Source organism: Scyliorhinus torazame, chromosome 4 (genome assembly GCF_047496885.1).
Source record: "Scyliorhinus torazame isolate Kashiwa2021f chromosome 4, sScyTor2.1, whole genome shotgun sequence".
Taxonomy (NCBI): domain Eukaryota; kingdom Metazoa; phylum Chordata; class Chondrichthyes; order Carcharhiniformes; family Scyliorhinidae; genus Scyliorhinus; species Scyliorhinus torazame.
The window spans coordinates 297,742,432-297,759,097 of record NC_092710.1 but is presented as its reverse complement, the minus strand read 5'-3'; the positions used below and the strand labels follow the sequence as shown (position 1 = coordinate 297,759,097).

At 45.4% G+C, this 16,666-nt stretch overlaps 1 protein-coding gene across 2 annotated transcripts in view; it reads right to left on the bottom strand.

The window, feature by feature from the left end:
* Positions 1–15,352, bottom strand: part of cep57l1 (centrosomal protein 57, like 1) — a 166,390-nt gene extending 151,038 nt beyond the window's left edge. For both annotated transcript variants that reach the window (XM_072499977.1, XM_072499978.1), the window contains exon 1: positions 15,252–15,352. In XM_072499977.1, the coding sequence (XP_072356078.1) occupies positions 15,252–15,350 (99 nt within the window). In that variant the 5' untranslated portion in view covers positions 15,351–15,352. The remainder of the gene's footprint in view (positions 1–15,251) is intronic.
* Between the last annotated feature and the right edge of the window lie 1,314 nt (positions 15,353–16,666).

Below are 16,666 nucleotides of genomic sequence, written 5' to 3'. Positions count from 1 at the left end.
GTGGACCCATGTAGATTCACACGCACAGAGGAGAAGGAGTTCTCCTTCTCCCAGGTACACAGGGTCTACACCAGGATCGACTTCTTTGAAGTGGGGAAAACGATGCTTGCAGGGGGAGTAGGAGCAGAGCACTCCGCAATCATAATCTCCATCCACGCTCCACATTACATGGATGTCAGGCTGGACACGGCCTTGTCGACAAGACATTCTGCTAATGGATATCACAGGCCATAGGCGGGTACATTACCAACAACCATAATTGGGAGGTCTCACCCTCCTCGTTCTGGGAGTTGCTGAAAGCAGCGATAAGTGGGGAAATTATCGCTTACAAAGCACGCAAAGAAAGTGAGGACGGCTAAGCTCCATACTGGAGGTGGACTGGTGGTACTCCATGGCCCCGACCGTAGTGCTGCTGGTGGAGAGGAAGAAGCTACAAATGGACTTTCACCTGCTCTCCACGGGTAAAGCAGTGCACCAGCTCCACCTGCCACATGGGACCTTTTACGAACAGGTTTCATTCCGTTCTCATTTCACAGCACCCAGTTCAGGACGGCCTGCTCTCGTGTTGGTTCCTCAATATATTGGTCCAGAAAACCATTCCATATACACTCCAGGAATTCCTCCTCTATGGCATTGCGGCTAATTTGATTTGCCCAATCCAAATGGAGATTAAAATCACCCATAATTACAGATGTTCCTTTATCGCACGCATATCTAATCTTCAGTTTAATGCCATTCCCAACATCACCACTGCAGTTTGGGGGTCTATATACAACCCCCACTAATGTTTTTTTGCCCCTTGGTATTTCTCAGCTCTACCCATACAGATTCCACATTGTCAGAGCTAATATCCTTCTTCACTATTGTGTTAATTTCCTCCTTAAACAGCAGTGCCATGCCACCACCTTTTCCTTTCTGTCTGTTCTTTCTAAATACTGAATACCTCTGGACATTCATTTCCCATCCCTGGTCACCCTGCAGCCATGTATCCGTAATCCCGATTATACATCTATTTGTGCAATTACTTCATCCGCTTTATTGTGAATGCTCCACGCTTTAAGGCACAAAGCCTTTAAGCTTGTCTTTTTAACATGACTTGTCGCGCTCCCAATATTTTTCACTGTGTCCCTGTTTGAATCCAACCCTTGGTTTCTCTACCTATCGCTTTTCTTATTCCCTTTTCTGTCTTTTGTTTTAGTCCTTGTTTCCTCCTCCTCTGACTCCTTGCATAGGTTGCCATCCCCCTGACATTTTAGTTTAAACCCTCCCCAGCCACTCTAGCAAATACTCCCCCTCGGACATCAGTACCGGTCCTGCCCAGGTGTAACCTGTCCAGTTTGTACTGGTCCCACCTCCTCCAGAACCGGACTCAATGCCCCAGAAATCTGAAACCTTCAGCTTCACACCATTTCTTCAGCCACGTCTTTATCCGATACATCCTGCCACTTCTACTCTGACTAGTATGTGGCACTGGTAGTAATCCTGAGATCACTACCTTCGAGATCCGACTTCTCAATTTTCTTCCTAACTCCCTATATTCTGCTTTTAGGTCTGCATTCCTTTTTTTACCTTTGTCATTGGTACCGACATGTACCATGGCCACTGGCTGTTCACCCTCCCCCTCCAGAATGTGCTGCAACCGCTCCGAGACATCCTTGACCCAAGTACCATCCTGGAGTCTTGTTTGCAGCCACAGAAACGCCTATTTATTCCCCTTACAATTGAATCCCCTATAACTATTGCATTCTCACACTTTTTGCTCAATCCTCTCTGTAGCAGAACCAACCATACTGCAATGAATTTGGCTGTTGCTGCTTTCCCCTGAGAGGTCATTTCCTTCATAGTATTTAAAGCGGTATATCTGTTTTTCAGGGGAATGGCCACAGGAGAGTCTTGCCCTGTCTGCCTGGTGGTCACCCATTCCCTTCTTGCCTGTGGAGTCTGAGCCTGCAATGTGATATTGTGCTATCTGATTTGTTATGTTGTAGGTGTAACATAAGCGGCTTCCTTGTGGTGCACTTGACAAAGGAAGGTTCAGACGTGGAGATAACTTCAACACGTTTATTAAACTATTTACACTTCTATTACTCGGGTTCGACACTGCTGCTAATCCTACTATAGCTACCCAGACTGACTAACCAGTTGCTGCAATCCACATGGTGGGTGTAATTTTGAATCAACCCTGTGTCTCTACTCACTGACTGTCTCCACTGGAAAGAGGCAGATCATGTGCGTGGTGTCCTTTATATATGGGTTGGTGTAATGCCCTCCTGTGATGGTGTCACCTCTGTGTGTATCGTGAATGTCCATTGGTCGTGTCCTATCTAACTGGTCTATTGGTTGAGTGTGTGTGTGTGATGTCACTGGTGCTCCCTCTGATGTCTAGCTAGCCTACATGCATTTACATTGATGCACATCACCACATCCCCCCTTTTTTATATGTTACATATTTTCTGTAGACTTTAAGAAAATTGAACAAAAAACAGGTAGATAAGTTAAGGTGTACACAAGTCATGGAACAGTGATTAAACAATAAGTCCAAATCATTCGTGTGAGTCCAAGAACCATCAATCATCATGGTCAAATGTCTCTCTTGGTTATGAATGCCATCAACGTCCCTGTGCCAGAGGAACCAAGAAATGGTCAAATCACTTCGCTGTCTGATTTGGAGTCTTTTTTTTTCAATGTTTGTGATGGTGCTGTCAGTTGGCATCTTGTAGCTGATAAGGTGTTGACGTTGAAGAGGTACCATCAACATTCGAGGTCATGGATGTGCCATATGTTGAAGTTGGATAAGACTGTACATACTGGTTCTGGCCACGTGCTGTGCAGGAAGGGTGATCCTGCTGAGAACCGTTGAAGCTTGTCGAATTGGAAACAGAATTGCTGCTCACATAAATACCCGGTGATGGTGTGAAACTAGAACCTTGCATCTGATAGGAATATGCCGTGTGGCCAGGCTGGGGTGCAGCAAATCTTGGGTTGTAACTAAGGCATCCAGTCTGTAGTGCAGATTGCGCTTGCGGTAGTTCCCCTTCGGTCTTGATTCCATTAGTGGGCAATCCATAGTGCTGGCCTGTTTGAGAAAACGCTGCATAGACTGCTGGCTGCTGCATGCCTGAATACTGGGTTTGTCCAGCATGAGCTCGCATTGGCTGCACTGCTGCTGTGGAAAAAATGTGTGGATATAGCTGTGGTGAATATTGGTGTGTTCCTCTTGGACTGTAGCCGCTGCTTATTATTACTGACCCAGTGTAATTGTTAAGTCATCCATCTCCTGTCATTGTGGCATCTGCTGTCTCCCTGAGCGTGCCATCACTGAGGTTGCGGCACTCCCTGTCTGGAGTAAAGTCCGGCTTACGTGAATCAGAGTCAGCGTTTGGTTGCTCCCCATCTGGAGTCTGGTCTGTTTTAACTGAGTCAGTGTTGGCTTGTTGATGTTCCCCGTCCGGAGCCTTAGCAGGTTCACTAGAGTCAGCTGAGATTTCTTGAAGCTGCACGTCTGGAGTCGGAACATGCAGGAATGCATTGACTTGTGGAGCGGTTCGAGCGAATGAGCGTGGAAGTATCATGGTGTCACCGGAGTCACCAGTGGTCTCACAGTGATCGTCGAGTGCCTCTGTACACACTAGCTGAGGTCTGTCACTTTACACATCTTGCATGGGAAGTGGGATGCTGTCGTCACTCGTCTCACATACCATGGGTAGATCCTCAGTAGCTGCTTGTTGTTCACTTGGGTTGGGTAAATTGTCAGAGTCTTCATCTGGTTGCGCAAACAATGTGGGTGGACTGTCATTGTCTTGCTGTTGTCCTTCATTTGGGCTTGGACTGGCATTGTCGCTTGGTTCTTCACTGTAGCATGATAGACCGTCATGGTCGTCCTGCTGTGCACTGGAGCGTGGTAGACTGTCATAGTCTTCTTGCTGTTTGCTTGAGCATGGCAGACTTGCATCGTCTGCCGCTAGTTGGTCAGAGGAGGTTGCTAGACCCTCATGGTCTTGTTCCTGCAAGGACTGAGCGTCGGAGTCTTGCGTTTCTTCTATCGTGGAGTCTGTCCATGAGCTTGCTGTGGAGGCTTGTGACACTGGAGTCACTTCTTGTGTGTGCAAGGACTGCGCTCTGGAGTCTTGCGTTTCTTCTATCGTGGAGTCTGTCCACGAGCTCGCTGTGGAGGCTTGTGTCACTTCTTGTTCATGCAAGGACTGCGGTGTGGAGTCTTGCATGTCTTCTTTCGTAGAGTCGGGAACCCTGAGCGGTGCGGGGACCATGCTCTGTGTGGCAGCAGGCCGCTCTCTGTGGGCTTGTACCGCTCTCTGTCTCTTGGTTTCAGGCTGCACCATCATCCTGCACTCAGGAGTTGGGATGTCATATCTGCTGGGCTGAAGATCCTCAAATCCGAAGAATTCTTCGTTGGGGTCGTCAATGTGCAACACGTCTAGTTGCGGTTCGGATTTCGAACTGGGGTAGCCTCCCAAGGTGAAAGGTTCATCTGTGTTGTTGTCTTCTAGGACCATATCATCACTGTTTGCGTCGGAGCTGGCATTGGGCTCGCGAGGTCCAGAAAAAATGTAAAGGTCGGTTTCGAAGTATTCAAGGTCGGAATCATCGGTTTGGGCGTAGGTGCAGGGTTATTGCAGGGTTCTTCGGAGGTTCATTTCATTTCCTGGTTCAATTTGAGGCATTGTGCTGCCATTCCAGGTAAAGAAGGTTGTTTTACGGCTTTAAAAGATTTTTTCTTTGATTTGGGACGTTTCCCTTTTAAATGGGCGTGGTCCGGGGCCTATGACGTCATGATGCATGTGACATCATATGTAGGAAGCGTTTGTGCTTGCGCAAATCACTCTTCCTGTACCGGGGGCCATTTTCGTGACTGCGCATGCGCGGCGTTTCGCAACTGCGCAAGTGCAGTCCCTTTAGAAAGATGGCTGCTGATCAAAATTGTTCTCTGCTCTGGAATCTCGGCCTCATGGTGAGCACTGGCACTTCTCTTATCTTTTCTTGCTGGTTGGAGTGTGTTTTCCTCAGAGTATTTGCCGAATTTGTCCAGGACTGCCTGGAAGTCGCTCCTATTTTGCCCCTTGGAGAACTTGAATTTTTAAAAGATTTCTTCTGCTCTGGCACCGGCGATGGTGAGGAGAAGCTCTGTCTTTTCAGCATCGGCCAGGTCTTCTAGTTCGGCTGCTACCAAGAAGATTTCAAACATTTGCCGGAATACCCGCCAGTTTTCGCGGAGATCGCCGTGGCACTGGAGCTGCCGCGGAACCCGGATTTCGAACATCTTGCCTGGGTATCGTTGCTGGTTGTCACTGTACACTGAGATATGGCTATCTGGATTGAAACAGTTCAGTCTTGGTACCATGATTTGTTATGTTGTAGGTGTAACATAAGCGGCTTCCTTGTGGTGCACTTGACAAAGGAAGGTTCAGACGTGGAGATAACTTCAACACGTTTATTAAACTATTTACACTTCTATTACTCGGGTTCGACACTGCTGCTAATCCTACTATAGCTACCCAGACTGACTAACCAGCTGCTGCAGTCCACGTGGTGGGTGTAATATTGAATCAACCCTGTGTCTCTACTCACTGACTGTCTCCACTGGAAAGAGGCAGATCATGTGTGTGGTGTCCTTTATATATGGGTTGGTGTAATGCCCTCTTGTGGTAGTGTCACCTCTGTGTGTATCGTGAATGTCAATTGGTCGTGTCCTATCTAACTGATCTATTGGTTGAGTGTGTGTGTGTGATGTCACTGGTGCTCCCTCTGGTGTCTAGCTAGCCTACATGCATTTACATTGATGCACATCACCACACTATCCACAATATTGATATATCTATCCATGCTATCCATGACATTCTCCACCTCACCGATGCTCCACAGTGTCCTCAGGCACCGCTCTAGCTCCAAAACCCAGGCTTCCAGGACCTGTCGCTGGAGACACTTCCTGCACACATGCTGGTCCAGGCACTGGAAATGTCCCCGGCCTCCCACATGGAGCAAGAGGAGCATAGGACTGTCCTACCAACACCGGTATCAGCCGAGTGAACCTCCGCTGCACTCCCTCAATGGCAAGTATATCCTTTATTAGATAGGGAGACCGAAACCGCACACAATATCCCAAGTGTGGTCTCACCGAGGCCCTGTACAGCTGCAGTAAGACCATTCTCTGCTCCACCTTGAATGGATGAAGATTTGAATATCTTACAGGCCCCATTGGTCTTGGTGAACTTCCTCCTATTGCGTGTGTTCTTGTCCTATAGACAGTCAGAAGGCTAGATTGTCAATATGTTTGCATGAGCTGTTTAGGAGCAGGCATGCCTATGCCAGCTCCTGAGCCTTCCCCGGTAAGTGACTGAGAAGCAGGATACGTTGCAACTGATATAACATTGGGAGCATGATGAGGTTGCCACACATTTGGTCACATGTCCCACATCTGCTGTTGAGTCCTGCAACCCAAACTCCTATCTGACACCCCTGTGCACTCGCACATTTACACAGCCTGATGCTGTTATGAGTCTCACACTGCCGCAGGTAGACTGTGCCACGTTTCCTGGCAGAGCGCATCATTCATCCTTTTCTGACCCTGCTGGGCTGTTCTCCTATCAGTCCCTTAACTCCACTGTGATCTCTATCCAGGTCACCATGGTCAGGTGGGAGGGCATCCTGCTATGATCCCTGGGAACAACACCTCTCGTCTTTCCTATAATGTGGAAATGCCGCCGTTGGACTAGGGTGAGCACAGTAAGAAGTCTTACAACTCCAGGTTAAAGTCCAACAGGTTTGTTTCAAATCACTAGTTTTCGGAGCACTGCTCCTTCCTCAGGTGAATGAAGCGGTATGCTCCTGGATCCCACCTCTTCATTCACCTGAAGAAGGAGCAGTGCTCCGAAAGCTAGTGATTTGAAACAAACCTGTTGGACTTTAACCTGGTGTTGTAAGACTTCTTACTCGTCTTTCCTGGTCAGCGTGGAGGAGAACATGCAGGGAGACATCACTTAACAGTGGGGCCACACGTAGTCATCTCTGGGACATTCAAGTTGATGCAGAATCTTGCACTACAGCCAGATGGATGCTCATGATTTGCAATGAGTGAATGGCTGTCCAGGTGCCCTTTAAACATGACGCCAGGACCTTTGACTCGATATTGTAATGGCGGGGATGGCGACTTCCTGTTCTCCCGTTGCATGATTCGCCATGCTCCTTGCGCATACATATGTAATGAGCTGAATAGCATGAGATTGAACGTGGCCTGTCATCATGCCCACCCCAAATAGAAATCATTCCCACGTCCGATCCCACCACCAAACATATACATCCAAACAGAAGATACCGCCGCTGTATTTTCAGGCAGTGTCACCACCGAAGACACCAGCAAGACTGCACCACATGGACTGCAGAATTAAAGACAGCTCACCACCATCCTTTCAAGGGAAATTAGGGATGAGCAATAAATGCTGGCCTAGTCAGTGACTCCCACATCCCAGTAATGAATTTTAAAAATGCATAAACCCAGAGTAACTCAAACATTTTCAGTCACTTAATTTTTGTGCCCAACACTAATTGTCCTTGAGAAGGTGGTGACAGACTGCTGCACTTGTACTAGAGTGGTTTGTTGAATCATTTCAGAGTCAGTCATACTGATGCGGGAATGGAGTTAAAAATAGGGGGCGGCTTGATGGCACAGTGGTTAGCACTGCTGCCTCACAGCACCAGGGACCCGGGTTCAATTCCGGCCTTGTGTGACTGTCTGCGTGGGTTTCCTCCGGGTGCTCCGGTTTCCTCCCACAGTCCAAAGATGTGTAGGTTAAGGGCCAATCCGGCCATGCTAGATTTCCCCTTAGTGTATCCAAATATACAGGCTAGGTGGAGTTGGGGGATAGGGTGGGGAATGGGCCTAGGTAGGGTGCTCTTTTGGAAGGTCGGTGCAGACCCGGGGGGCCGAATGGCCTCCTTCTCCCCTATCGGGATTCCATAGGGCAGAGTAGGTCAGAGTGGATGGCAGGTTTCTTTATTCAAAAGATATTAATGGACTATCTGGATTTTTTTGAACAAGAAATCCAACAGTTTTTATTAACTCCAGCTTTTTATTTCCCGATTTGTTTGAATAAACTGACTTCACGTTCAAATAGCTGTGGGAGTTAAGTTCACATCCCCTGCCTTATTAGTCCAAAAACATAACCACTTAATAATTTTGTATTGAGAGGATTTTGAAAAAATCAATACATTGGATTTTGAATCATATACAGCAAATTTAGTAATTATATTTCACATTTTAGAAATTTGTTTGGCAACTTATTTCTATCTAGAAAAGAAATAAAAATATGCTGGAAAACTCCACTGTACTCTCAAGCACTGCCCATTCCTCAGAGTAACTGAAGAGAAGGTCAATAACTTTAGCCTCACCCACATCCTGAAGGCAAATTTATTTTGTTTCTAAACTCTTGGCCAAAGTTGATTTCGTGGAAAGCTGGGATTAGGTCCCATTGTTACTGTCTCATTTGTGACCCGCAGGAAGCTCAAAGTGGTTGAAAGGGAATAAATGATAAGTTATACAATCCTATAAACAAAATGCATTGCAATGTGAAGAGGGCAGTTATGTGCAGATCTGCAAATCTCTTATCTTAATTTAACTACTTCAATTTGTTTTATCAGGAAATGCATCAAATTAACAGAATAATGTATATAGGAGAGTGAAGAGCAAAAGGTGCAAACATAGTTATTTATATGTTGAACCAACGCATTTCCTGTGGGGTTGATCAGAGTAGGTCAGAGGATATGGTGCATCTCTTAACCTTTCTAAATCTTCTCCGTGGTGTTTCTGTTTGTTTGTCTTTGCTTCCACTACTTTCCCTTCCTCCTGCTTCTATATACATTGATTTTTGCTTCTCTTGTCTTTCCTCTTTTGTTTGACTTTACCATTTCCTGGCAGTTTAAAATGAGGAGGTGTGATGTGGTGGGGTGAGAAGGGGAAAGTCCAAAGTCTGCAAGCGTCATTTTTTAGCAACAGGTACAGGGAGAAAATGGGACGCAATCCTCCGGCCAGACTGCGCTGGAAAAGCAGCTCACCGCGGCGCAGCGTGGCCATTGAAAGCCGGGAGACCCCGCTCTCGGGATCTACCCGGCTCGCAACGTCTCGCGAGATTCAACGCAATCTCATGGGACATTGCAAGGTGAATCGCGCCCACAATGGGCAGAATCCCTTTTTGACAAATCTGCATATTAGAGCAAGGCAGTCAGCCTCACTCTAATGTGCAGATTCCCAAGGTACCTGAGACTTTGGGATTCAATCCCTTCACCTTGGGGATCTCGAGTGAGCGCCATTTGGTACTGATCCCAACAAATGGGGACCAGATGGAAAAGAACTCGTGGGCGGTCTCCAAGCAGATCAGAGGCCACCAGCTGCATACCCTTGGGTACCCTGGCACTACTGGTGCCACCTGGGTACCCTGGCAGTGCCAGCTTGGGACCATGGCAATGCCAAATGGTTGCCAGCCTGGCCCTGCCAAGATGCCCAGGTGGCACTGGCAGGTTCACTGCCAAGGTGCCAGGCTAGAAGTGCCAAGCTGAAATCTTTTGTACACATGTAATTGGACAGAGGTTGCTTGGCGTGGCATCCTTCCTTCTTGCTGTTGTGCTTTGAGGGAGATCGGGGATTCTTTTGGGAGCCTCGGACGTTGGGACACCATTTGTAAAAAAACAGGGCCATGTGCATCCTCTGCCTCGCATTCCCCGTTCAGGCCCCTTATTCAACGAGTCCCGTTGAAGGGCCTTGTGTTTCTCAGCACTGCGAATGCCAGGAAACACGCGGCTAAGCGTGTTCGCTCCGGGTCTTTGTTCCCTCCTGGGAAATCGCACCCATGGCCTCTAAGTTTTGGTGATTTCCTTCTCCTTCCCTTTCCCCAGTATTTTTGCTTCCCTTAACCCTTAACTGTCGTAGTGTCTCTTAGCCATTCCTCCCCTCCACTACCAACTCTACTTACTGTCACCACAATGCTCCTATTGCCAATCCATAATCCAGATTGTCTGTTCAATATGTGTATCATTTCCTGCAGCTCACTCAGGTGTCTCAGATTCCACTCCAGTTTCCAAGTAGTTCCATATGACTTCCCCTGTAGAATTTCCCTTCTCAAGGGTAATTAGGGTTGTGCAATAATGCTCGCCTAGCCAACTAACTCCACATCCCATGAATGAATGAAAAAAATACCCTTGTTTCACTCTAAAGTAACAAACTTGACAAAATTGTATTACACAAGGTGAAATGTGACAAATAAGCCTATCCATGATGTAAGCTGCATGACATTCATACATTAATAGTAAATCGTAATAAAACAATTACTCCAAACAAATATGTCAAAACATAAATATGTTAGGTACTAAATGTAGCGTGAACACATCAAGCTGAATGATTGTTAGTGGTGGATGAAGTGAGAATAGAATGTGCACAAAAGAAGTCCTGAAAAAGAAAGGATGGGGTTGACATGGAGAAGAAATATAAAACATATATGCCTTGAAAGGGCTCTGGCATATCAGAGGCCCCTCGCATTATAGTGAGTAGAACAGTTGTAAATCATTCAAGAGTAAACATATCAAACCCCAATATTCAGTATCTCTGTAAGAGCCATGCCCAAATCTTTGAACATGGAATCCAAAAACGTTTGTACGGAATAAACTATCTCCATGAGATCTAGCCCTCCCTTCCATTTATAGCCAAAAATCAAATAAAGCTTGTTCTTTATCAAATACGTAAACTTGAATAAAGTTCTGAAGAGTCATATAAGAGGGATTTTCTGTCCCCCCCACTCCCCTGGCATGATGCCCCCCCTCCCCCGGCATGATGCCCCCATCCCCCGCCCGTATGATTTGTGATGGTGTCCAGCCATTGGATCTTCCAGTCATGCCGCTGTCAATGGGTTTTCCCGTTCACACCTTTCGCCACCAGGAAACCTGCGCCAGAGGTTGCCATCAGTGGAACTGGAAGATCCCACTGGAAGGAACAGCCGGAAGAGTGAAACCTCTGTTTCTCAGTCCACAGATGCTGCCAATTACTAGTGGTGTACCATAAGGATCTGTTTTGGGGCCACTGATGTTTGTCATTTTTATAAATGACCTGGAGGAGGGCGTAGAAGGATGGGTGAGTAAATTTGCAGATGACACTAAAGTCGGTGGAGTTCTGGACAGTGCAGAAGGATATTACAAGTTACAGAGGGACATAGATAAGCTGCAGAACTGGGCTGAGAGGTGGCAAATGGAGTTCAATGCAGAAAAGTGTGAGGTGATTCATTTTGGAAGGAATAACAGGAAGACAGAGTACTGGGCTAATGGTAAGATTCTTGGCAGTGTGGATGAGCAGAGAGATCTCGGTGTCCATGTACATAGATCCCTGAAAGTTGTCACCCAGGTTGAGAGGGTTGTTAAGAAGGCGTACGGTGTGTTAGCTTTTATTGGAAGAGGGATTGAGTTTCGGAGCCATGAGATCATGTTGCAGCTGTACAAAAGTCTGATGCGACCGCATTTGGAGTATTGCGTGCAATTCTGGTCGCCGCATTATAGGAAGGATGTGGAAGCATTGGAAAGGGTGCAGAGGAGATTTACCAGAATGTTGCCTGGTATGGAGGGAAGATCTTATGAGGAAAAGCTGAGGGACTTGAGGCTGTTTTCGTTCGAGAGAAGAAGGTTAAGAGGTGACTTAATTGAGGCATACAAGATGATCAGAGGATTGGATAGGATGGACAGTGAGAGCCTTTTTCCTCGGGTGGTGATGTCTAGCATGAGGGGACATAGCTTTAAATTGAGGGGAGATAGATATAAGACAGATGTCAGAGGTAGGTTCTTTACTCAGAGAGTAGTAAGGGCGTGGAATGCCCTGCCTGCAACAGTAGTGGACTCGCCAACGCTAAGGGCATTCAAATGGTCATTGGATAGACATATGGACGATAAGAGAATAGTGTCGATGGGCTTTCGAGTGGTTTCACAGGTCGGCGCAACATTGAGGGCCGAAGGGCCTGTACTGCGCTGTAATGTTCTATGTTCTATGTTCTAGACCTGCTGAGCTCTTCCTGCATTTTCTGTTTTCATTATCTAAATTTGAATGTTTTCTTATGCTCATTGTCCCAGCAGAGTAAAATCCCAAGGGGTAATCTGAGGAAAACTATTAAAATCAAACCTAATTTAAGGTTTAAGAAAATCTATAAAAATTGATCTTGTAGTCATATCAGTGACTTTTATTCAGCTGGATCCTGAGCAGCATAACTAAACGTACAAGTATTCATTGTAATGAATATATTATGTTGGGATTGTATCCCTGGATCAGACATATATTTTGGACTCTACAACTTTTTGTTCAAGAGAACTTTGTGTGAGACCATTCTAGCTCATCCGTCAAGGAAAAAAATCTTAACTAGTCCGCAAGTTATCTAATTGGATTGTAAAATGAGTGTAAAATTCTTGGGCAGTATTCTCCATCCCACTAGACCGGTTTTCTGATGCAGCCCGGCCCCCCCCGTCAGCATGTCCTCCGACCCGGCAGCCGGCCAATGGGGTTACCCATTGTGGCCACTCCCACGCCGTCGGGAAATCCGTGGGCATGAGTGCGCTGCCTGCGAAGCGGAGGATCCCTCCAACTCTGTACCATCCTCTTTAGAAAATCCTGCTCATTCCCAAAGGCATGGAAGTCCTAATGTGAACTTTTACAAATTTTACCCTGTGCCTCTGTACTGTGTTGGTTCACATTGAAGTATGATCCTGAATTTATCTTCTCAGTATTATTTAATATCTACAGAACTAATAAGTCTTTTTTCTTGTATTTCTCTAACTTAAGTTAAATAAAATTTTAAAGGGATACAATGGCAGGACATGTGACACATGTCTGAATCTCACTGACCATTTTATTCTTGGATGATTTGGGCAGACAGAGCAACACACATTCACAGACAGACAAGCATAAAGTTAGATTATGAAGATTGGAAGCATGCAATCATTGAAATGGTGACTTAGCTTTGAGGAGCAGCGGTCACAGTTGGGAGGAGGAAGGGTCCCCCTCAAAGTCCAGGAGGTGATCACTACACAGACAGACAGAAAGGCGGATAATGAAGATTGAAAACAAGGGTGGAAACCTGATTGGAAAGACTCAACATGGAATTATTAGAAAGATGGGAGCGGATTTGGGAGGCACCAACACATTCAAGGACATTAGGGAGGTTGGAGATGAACATTAGTTTGCAGGGATGATGGGGGTCAAGTGTTGGATTTTGAGGAATGGGGTGATGACCACAGATTTAAAAGAGTGAGGGACAACACCTGAAGGGAGAAAACCGTCAACAATATCAGCTAACATGGGGAGCAGGAGAGGAAGTTGCAGGGCAGCAGTTTGGTGGGAATAGGGTGGAGGGAACAGAGGATGAATTGCAGCATGGACAAATATTTTCAGCGAGGGCATGGCAGGAGATAGGTGAAATCTAGAGAAAGATATGCATTCAGAGTTAATGCAGGACAAGTATTAAAAGAAGCTTATGGGAACTTCAATGGCTGTAAAATGCTTCTTTCCTTTTCAGAAGGTTTCACAAATAGATTGTTATAATTTCCTTTGGATCTGATCTATAGGAAGCTGATTAGCATGTAATAATCAGGCATCTAAATGATTCAAGTAGAAGCCTCAACTCTCAATTCTAAAATGATTGTGGTGCGGCCTTGGAGTGGGAAAACAAATTGATTTTAATTTCTGAAGAGATTTAAAATCCCCTTGAACAAATTCACTGGTCTAGTAATCTAAAGTAATAGATGTGTTGGGAACCTGGGTTCAAATCCCACCACGGCAGTTGGTGAAATTTGTATTCATTAAATATCTGGAATTAGCAATTCTAATGGTTAAGCCATGGTCATTTTTTTTTTGTAAAAGCCCATCTGGTTTACTAATGTCCTTCAGGGAAGGAAATCTGCCACCCATACCTGGTCTGGCCTACATGTGACTCCAGATCCACAGCAATGTGGTTGATTCTTAAATGCCTTCTGAAATGACAACTCAGTTCAAGGGCAATTAGGGATGGGTAATAAATGCTGGCCCAGATAGCGATGCGCACATCCCATGAATGAATAAAAGATATATATTATTATACAGTAGCAAAAATTGCTGAGTCACACATTCTATTAAAAAATATATTTAAAACACTTAGGTCAACTTCTGTTAGAAAGTTTTTAAAAATTATGTATGTCCATATTTAAATGTTACACCTGCTTGCTATGCCTTTATATGATACTATGATCTTTAAATGTTCAGCTAATATTATTGACAACAAACATGCTTACATTTCTCTACAGCATTTATTTATTCCAATTAGGAGTAGCAAGATTCCTAGATGATTGAGAGCACGATTCATGTTAAGAAATGAGTACTAATAAAATTAGAAAATAATTGAGCCAATAAACTTTTGAAACCAATAATTGTGACATTAAAAATGTAAACGTTTGAGAAACCATCAGGAGGTATAAAACATTTCAGGTCTCTACAACCACTTTCAGCCCTACAATGAAGTACTTTTTCCTTTCTTTCCTTTCACATTGAGGTGGCTTACTGACTCCCAACCCTACAAAGGTAGTTTTACGATAAGCCTATTGAGGTAATTTCCTGATTGTCCCCACTACCCCCCCCCCCCCCCCCCCACACACACACACACAATGAGACAGTTTCCCACTCTTGCCTACGTTCACAGTTTCAAATCCCCCACAAAGACGACATAGCGACACAGTGGTTAGCACAGCTGCCTCACAGCACCAGGGACACAGATTCAATTCCAACCTTAGATAACTGTCTGTATGGAGTTTGCACTTTCTCCCTGTGTGTGTTTGGGTTTCCTCCGGGTGCTCCAGTTTCTTCCCACAGTCCAAAGACGTACAGGTTAGGTAGAATGGCCATGCTAAATTGCCCCTTAGTGTTCAAAGATGTGCAGGTTGGATTGGGTTATAGGGATAGGGCGGGGGAGTGGGCCTAGGTAAAGTGCTTCTTCAGAGAGTCATTGCAGGCTCTAAAGAGCTGAACAGCTTCCTCCTTCACTGTAGGTATTCTATTCTATCAAAAGGCAGTCTCAAATCTTGCCCATTCTTCTTCTCCATTCATTCCCTAATCCCACATCTGTAACCACCAGTCTCTGACATGGATCTATTTATACAATGTTTACAAAATAAGTATCCCAAATTTTTAGCTTATCATTTTTGGCGACACTGTTTTGGCGTGCAATGATATATTAGGTGGTACCTACATTATTAACATCCCTGCCAATGTTTCTGACACATTTTGGCGCCGTGTGCATTGTTGTATCAAAAGGAAAAGATCCCAGCTGATCACTGGTGGGAGGCATAACCTATTCAGAGGAAGAAGCTAAACTAAAGGCCACATACATCACATACTCTCATGTAACTGTCATACACTTAAACACAAATGTTAGTCAACAATTCTGTGTTGGATCATTAATGAGCCATTGTGATATATTTTGTTAAATTTATGATGCAATAATCAGACAATACTTGTAAGGCAATGGTGTCATAAAGATTGTCTTTTTGAATCTGTTACAATTGTTAATTGTTACATTGTCCCAAAAATCAGGAGCGGAAATCTCTGATAATGGGACTAATGGGATAATGGCACCTGCGAGGAAACGGGCCCACCGAGCCCGATTTCGGCACGGAGGGTCGGAGAATCCCACCCCAGAATTCTGGAAATCATCGATCCATTGAGTGGAAAAGCATAAAATGAACTCTTTTGATGAACAACCCAGTTATTCCCTGGAATAAAAGCAAAATGTCGCAGATGCTGGAAATCTAAAATGGAAATAGAAAATGCTGGAAAAACCTAGCAGGTCTGACAGCATGTCAGCATGTGGAGAGAGAAACAGTTAATGACACTTCATCAGAGTCAACGAGAGGGAGAAATATGATGGATTTTATACTGTTTAAGAGGGGGTGGAGCAGCTGGAGCAGAGTAGACCTGGGTAGCACGGTAGCATAAGTGGATAGCACTGTGGCTTCACAGCACCAGGGTCCCAGGTTCGATTCCCTGCTGGGTCACTGTCTGTACAGAGTTTGCACGATCTCCCCGTGTCTGCGTGGGTTTCCTCCGGGTGCTCTGGTTTCCTCGCACAGTCCAAAGACGTGCAGGTTAGATGGATTGGCCATACTAAATTGCCCTTAGTGACCAAAAAAGGTTAGGAGGGGTTATTGGGTTACGGGGATAGGGTGGAAGTGAGGGCTTAAGTGGGTCGGTGCAGACTCGATGGGCCGAATGGCCTCCTGCACTGTATGTTCTATGTTTTATGTCGTAGACAGTTTGTGATTGTTGGGAGCGGGAAGAGATTGCAACATAGACGTGTAGGCCACAAGACAGCATTAATGGCAGTATTAAAGGTTATAGAAGGTGCTGATAGTGGCATAGAGGTAAGATATTGGAATGTGTTAATGGGAGAACAAAGTTCAGTGCTCAGTGAAAGCAAAACTAAAGAACAAGTGACAGAGGGGGTTTGCCTTGGGACAAAAAAATGTATTGAATAAAAAAGGGGCTCAAGATAAAGGAGAAAGTTGATGAACTCAACGTTGAGGCCCAAGGGCTGTAACGAACCTGATCGTAAGATGAGGTGCTGCTCCTCCATCTTGCGTTAGGTTTCACTGAAGCATTGCAGCA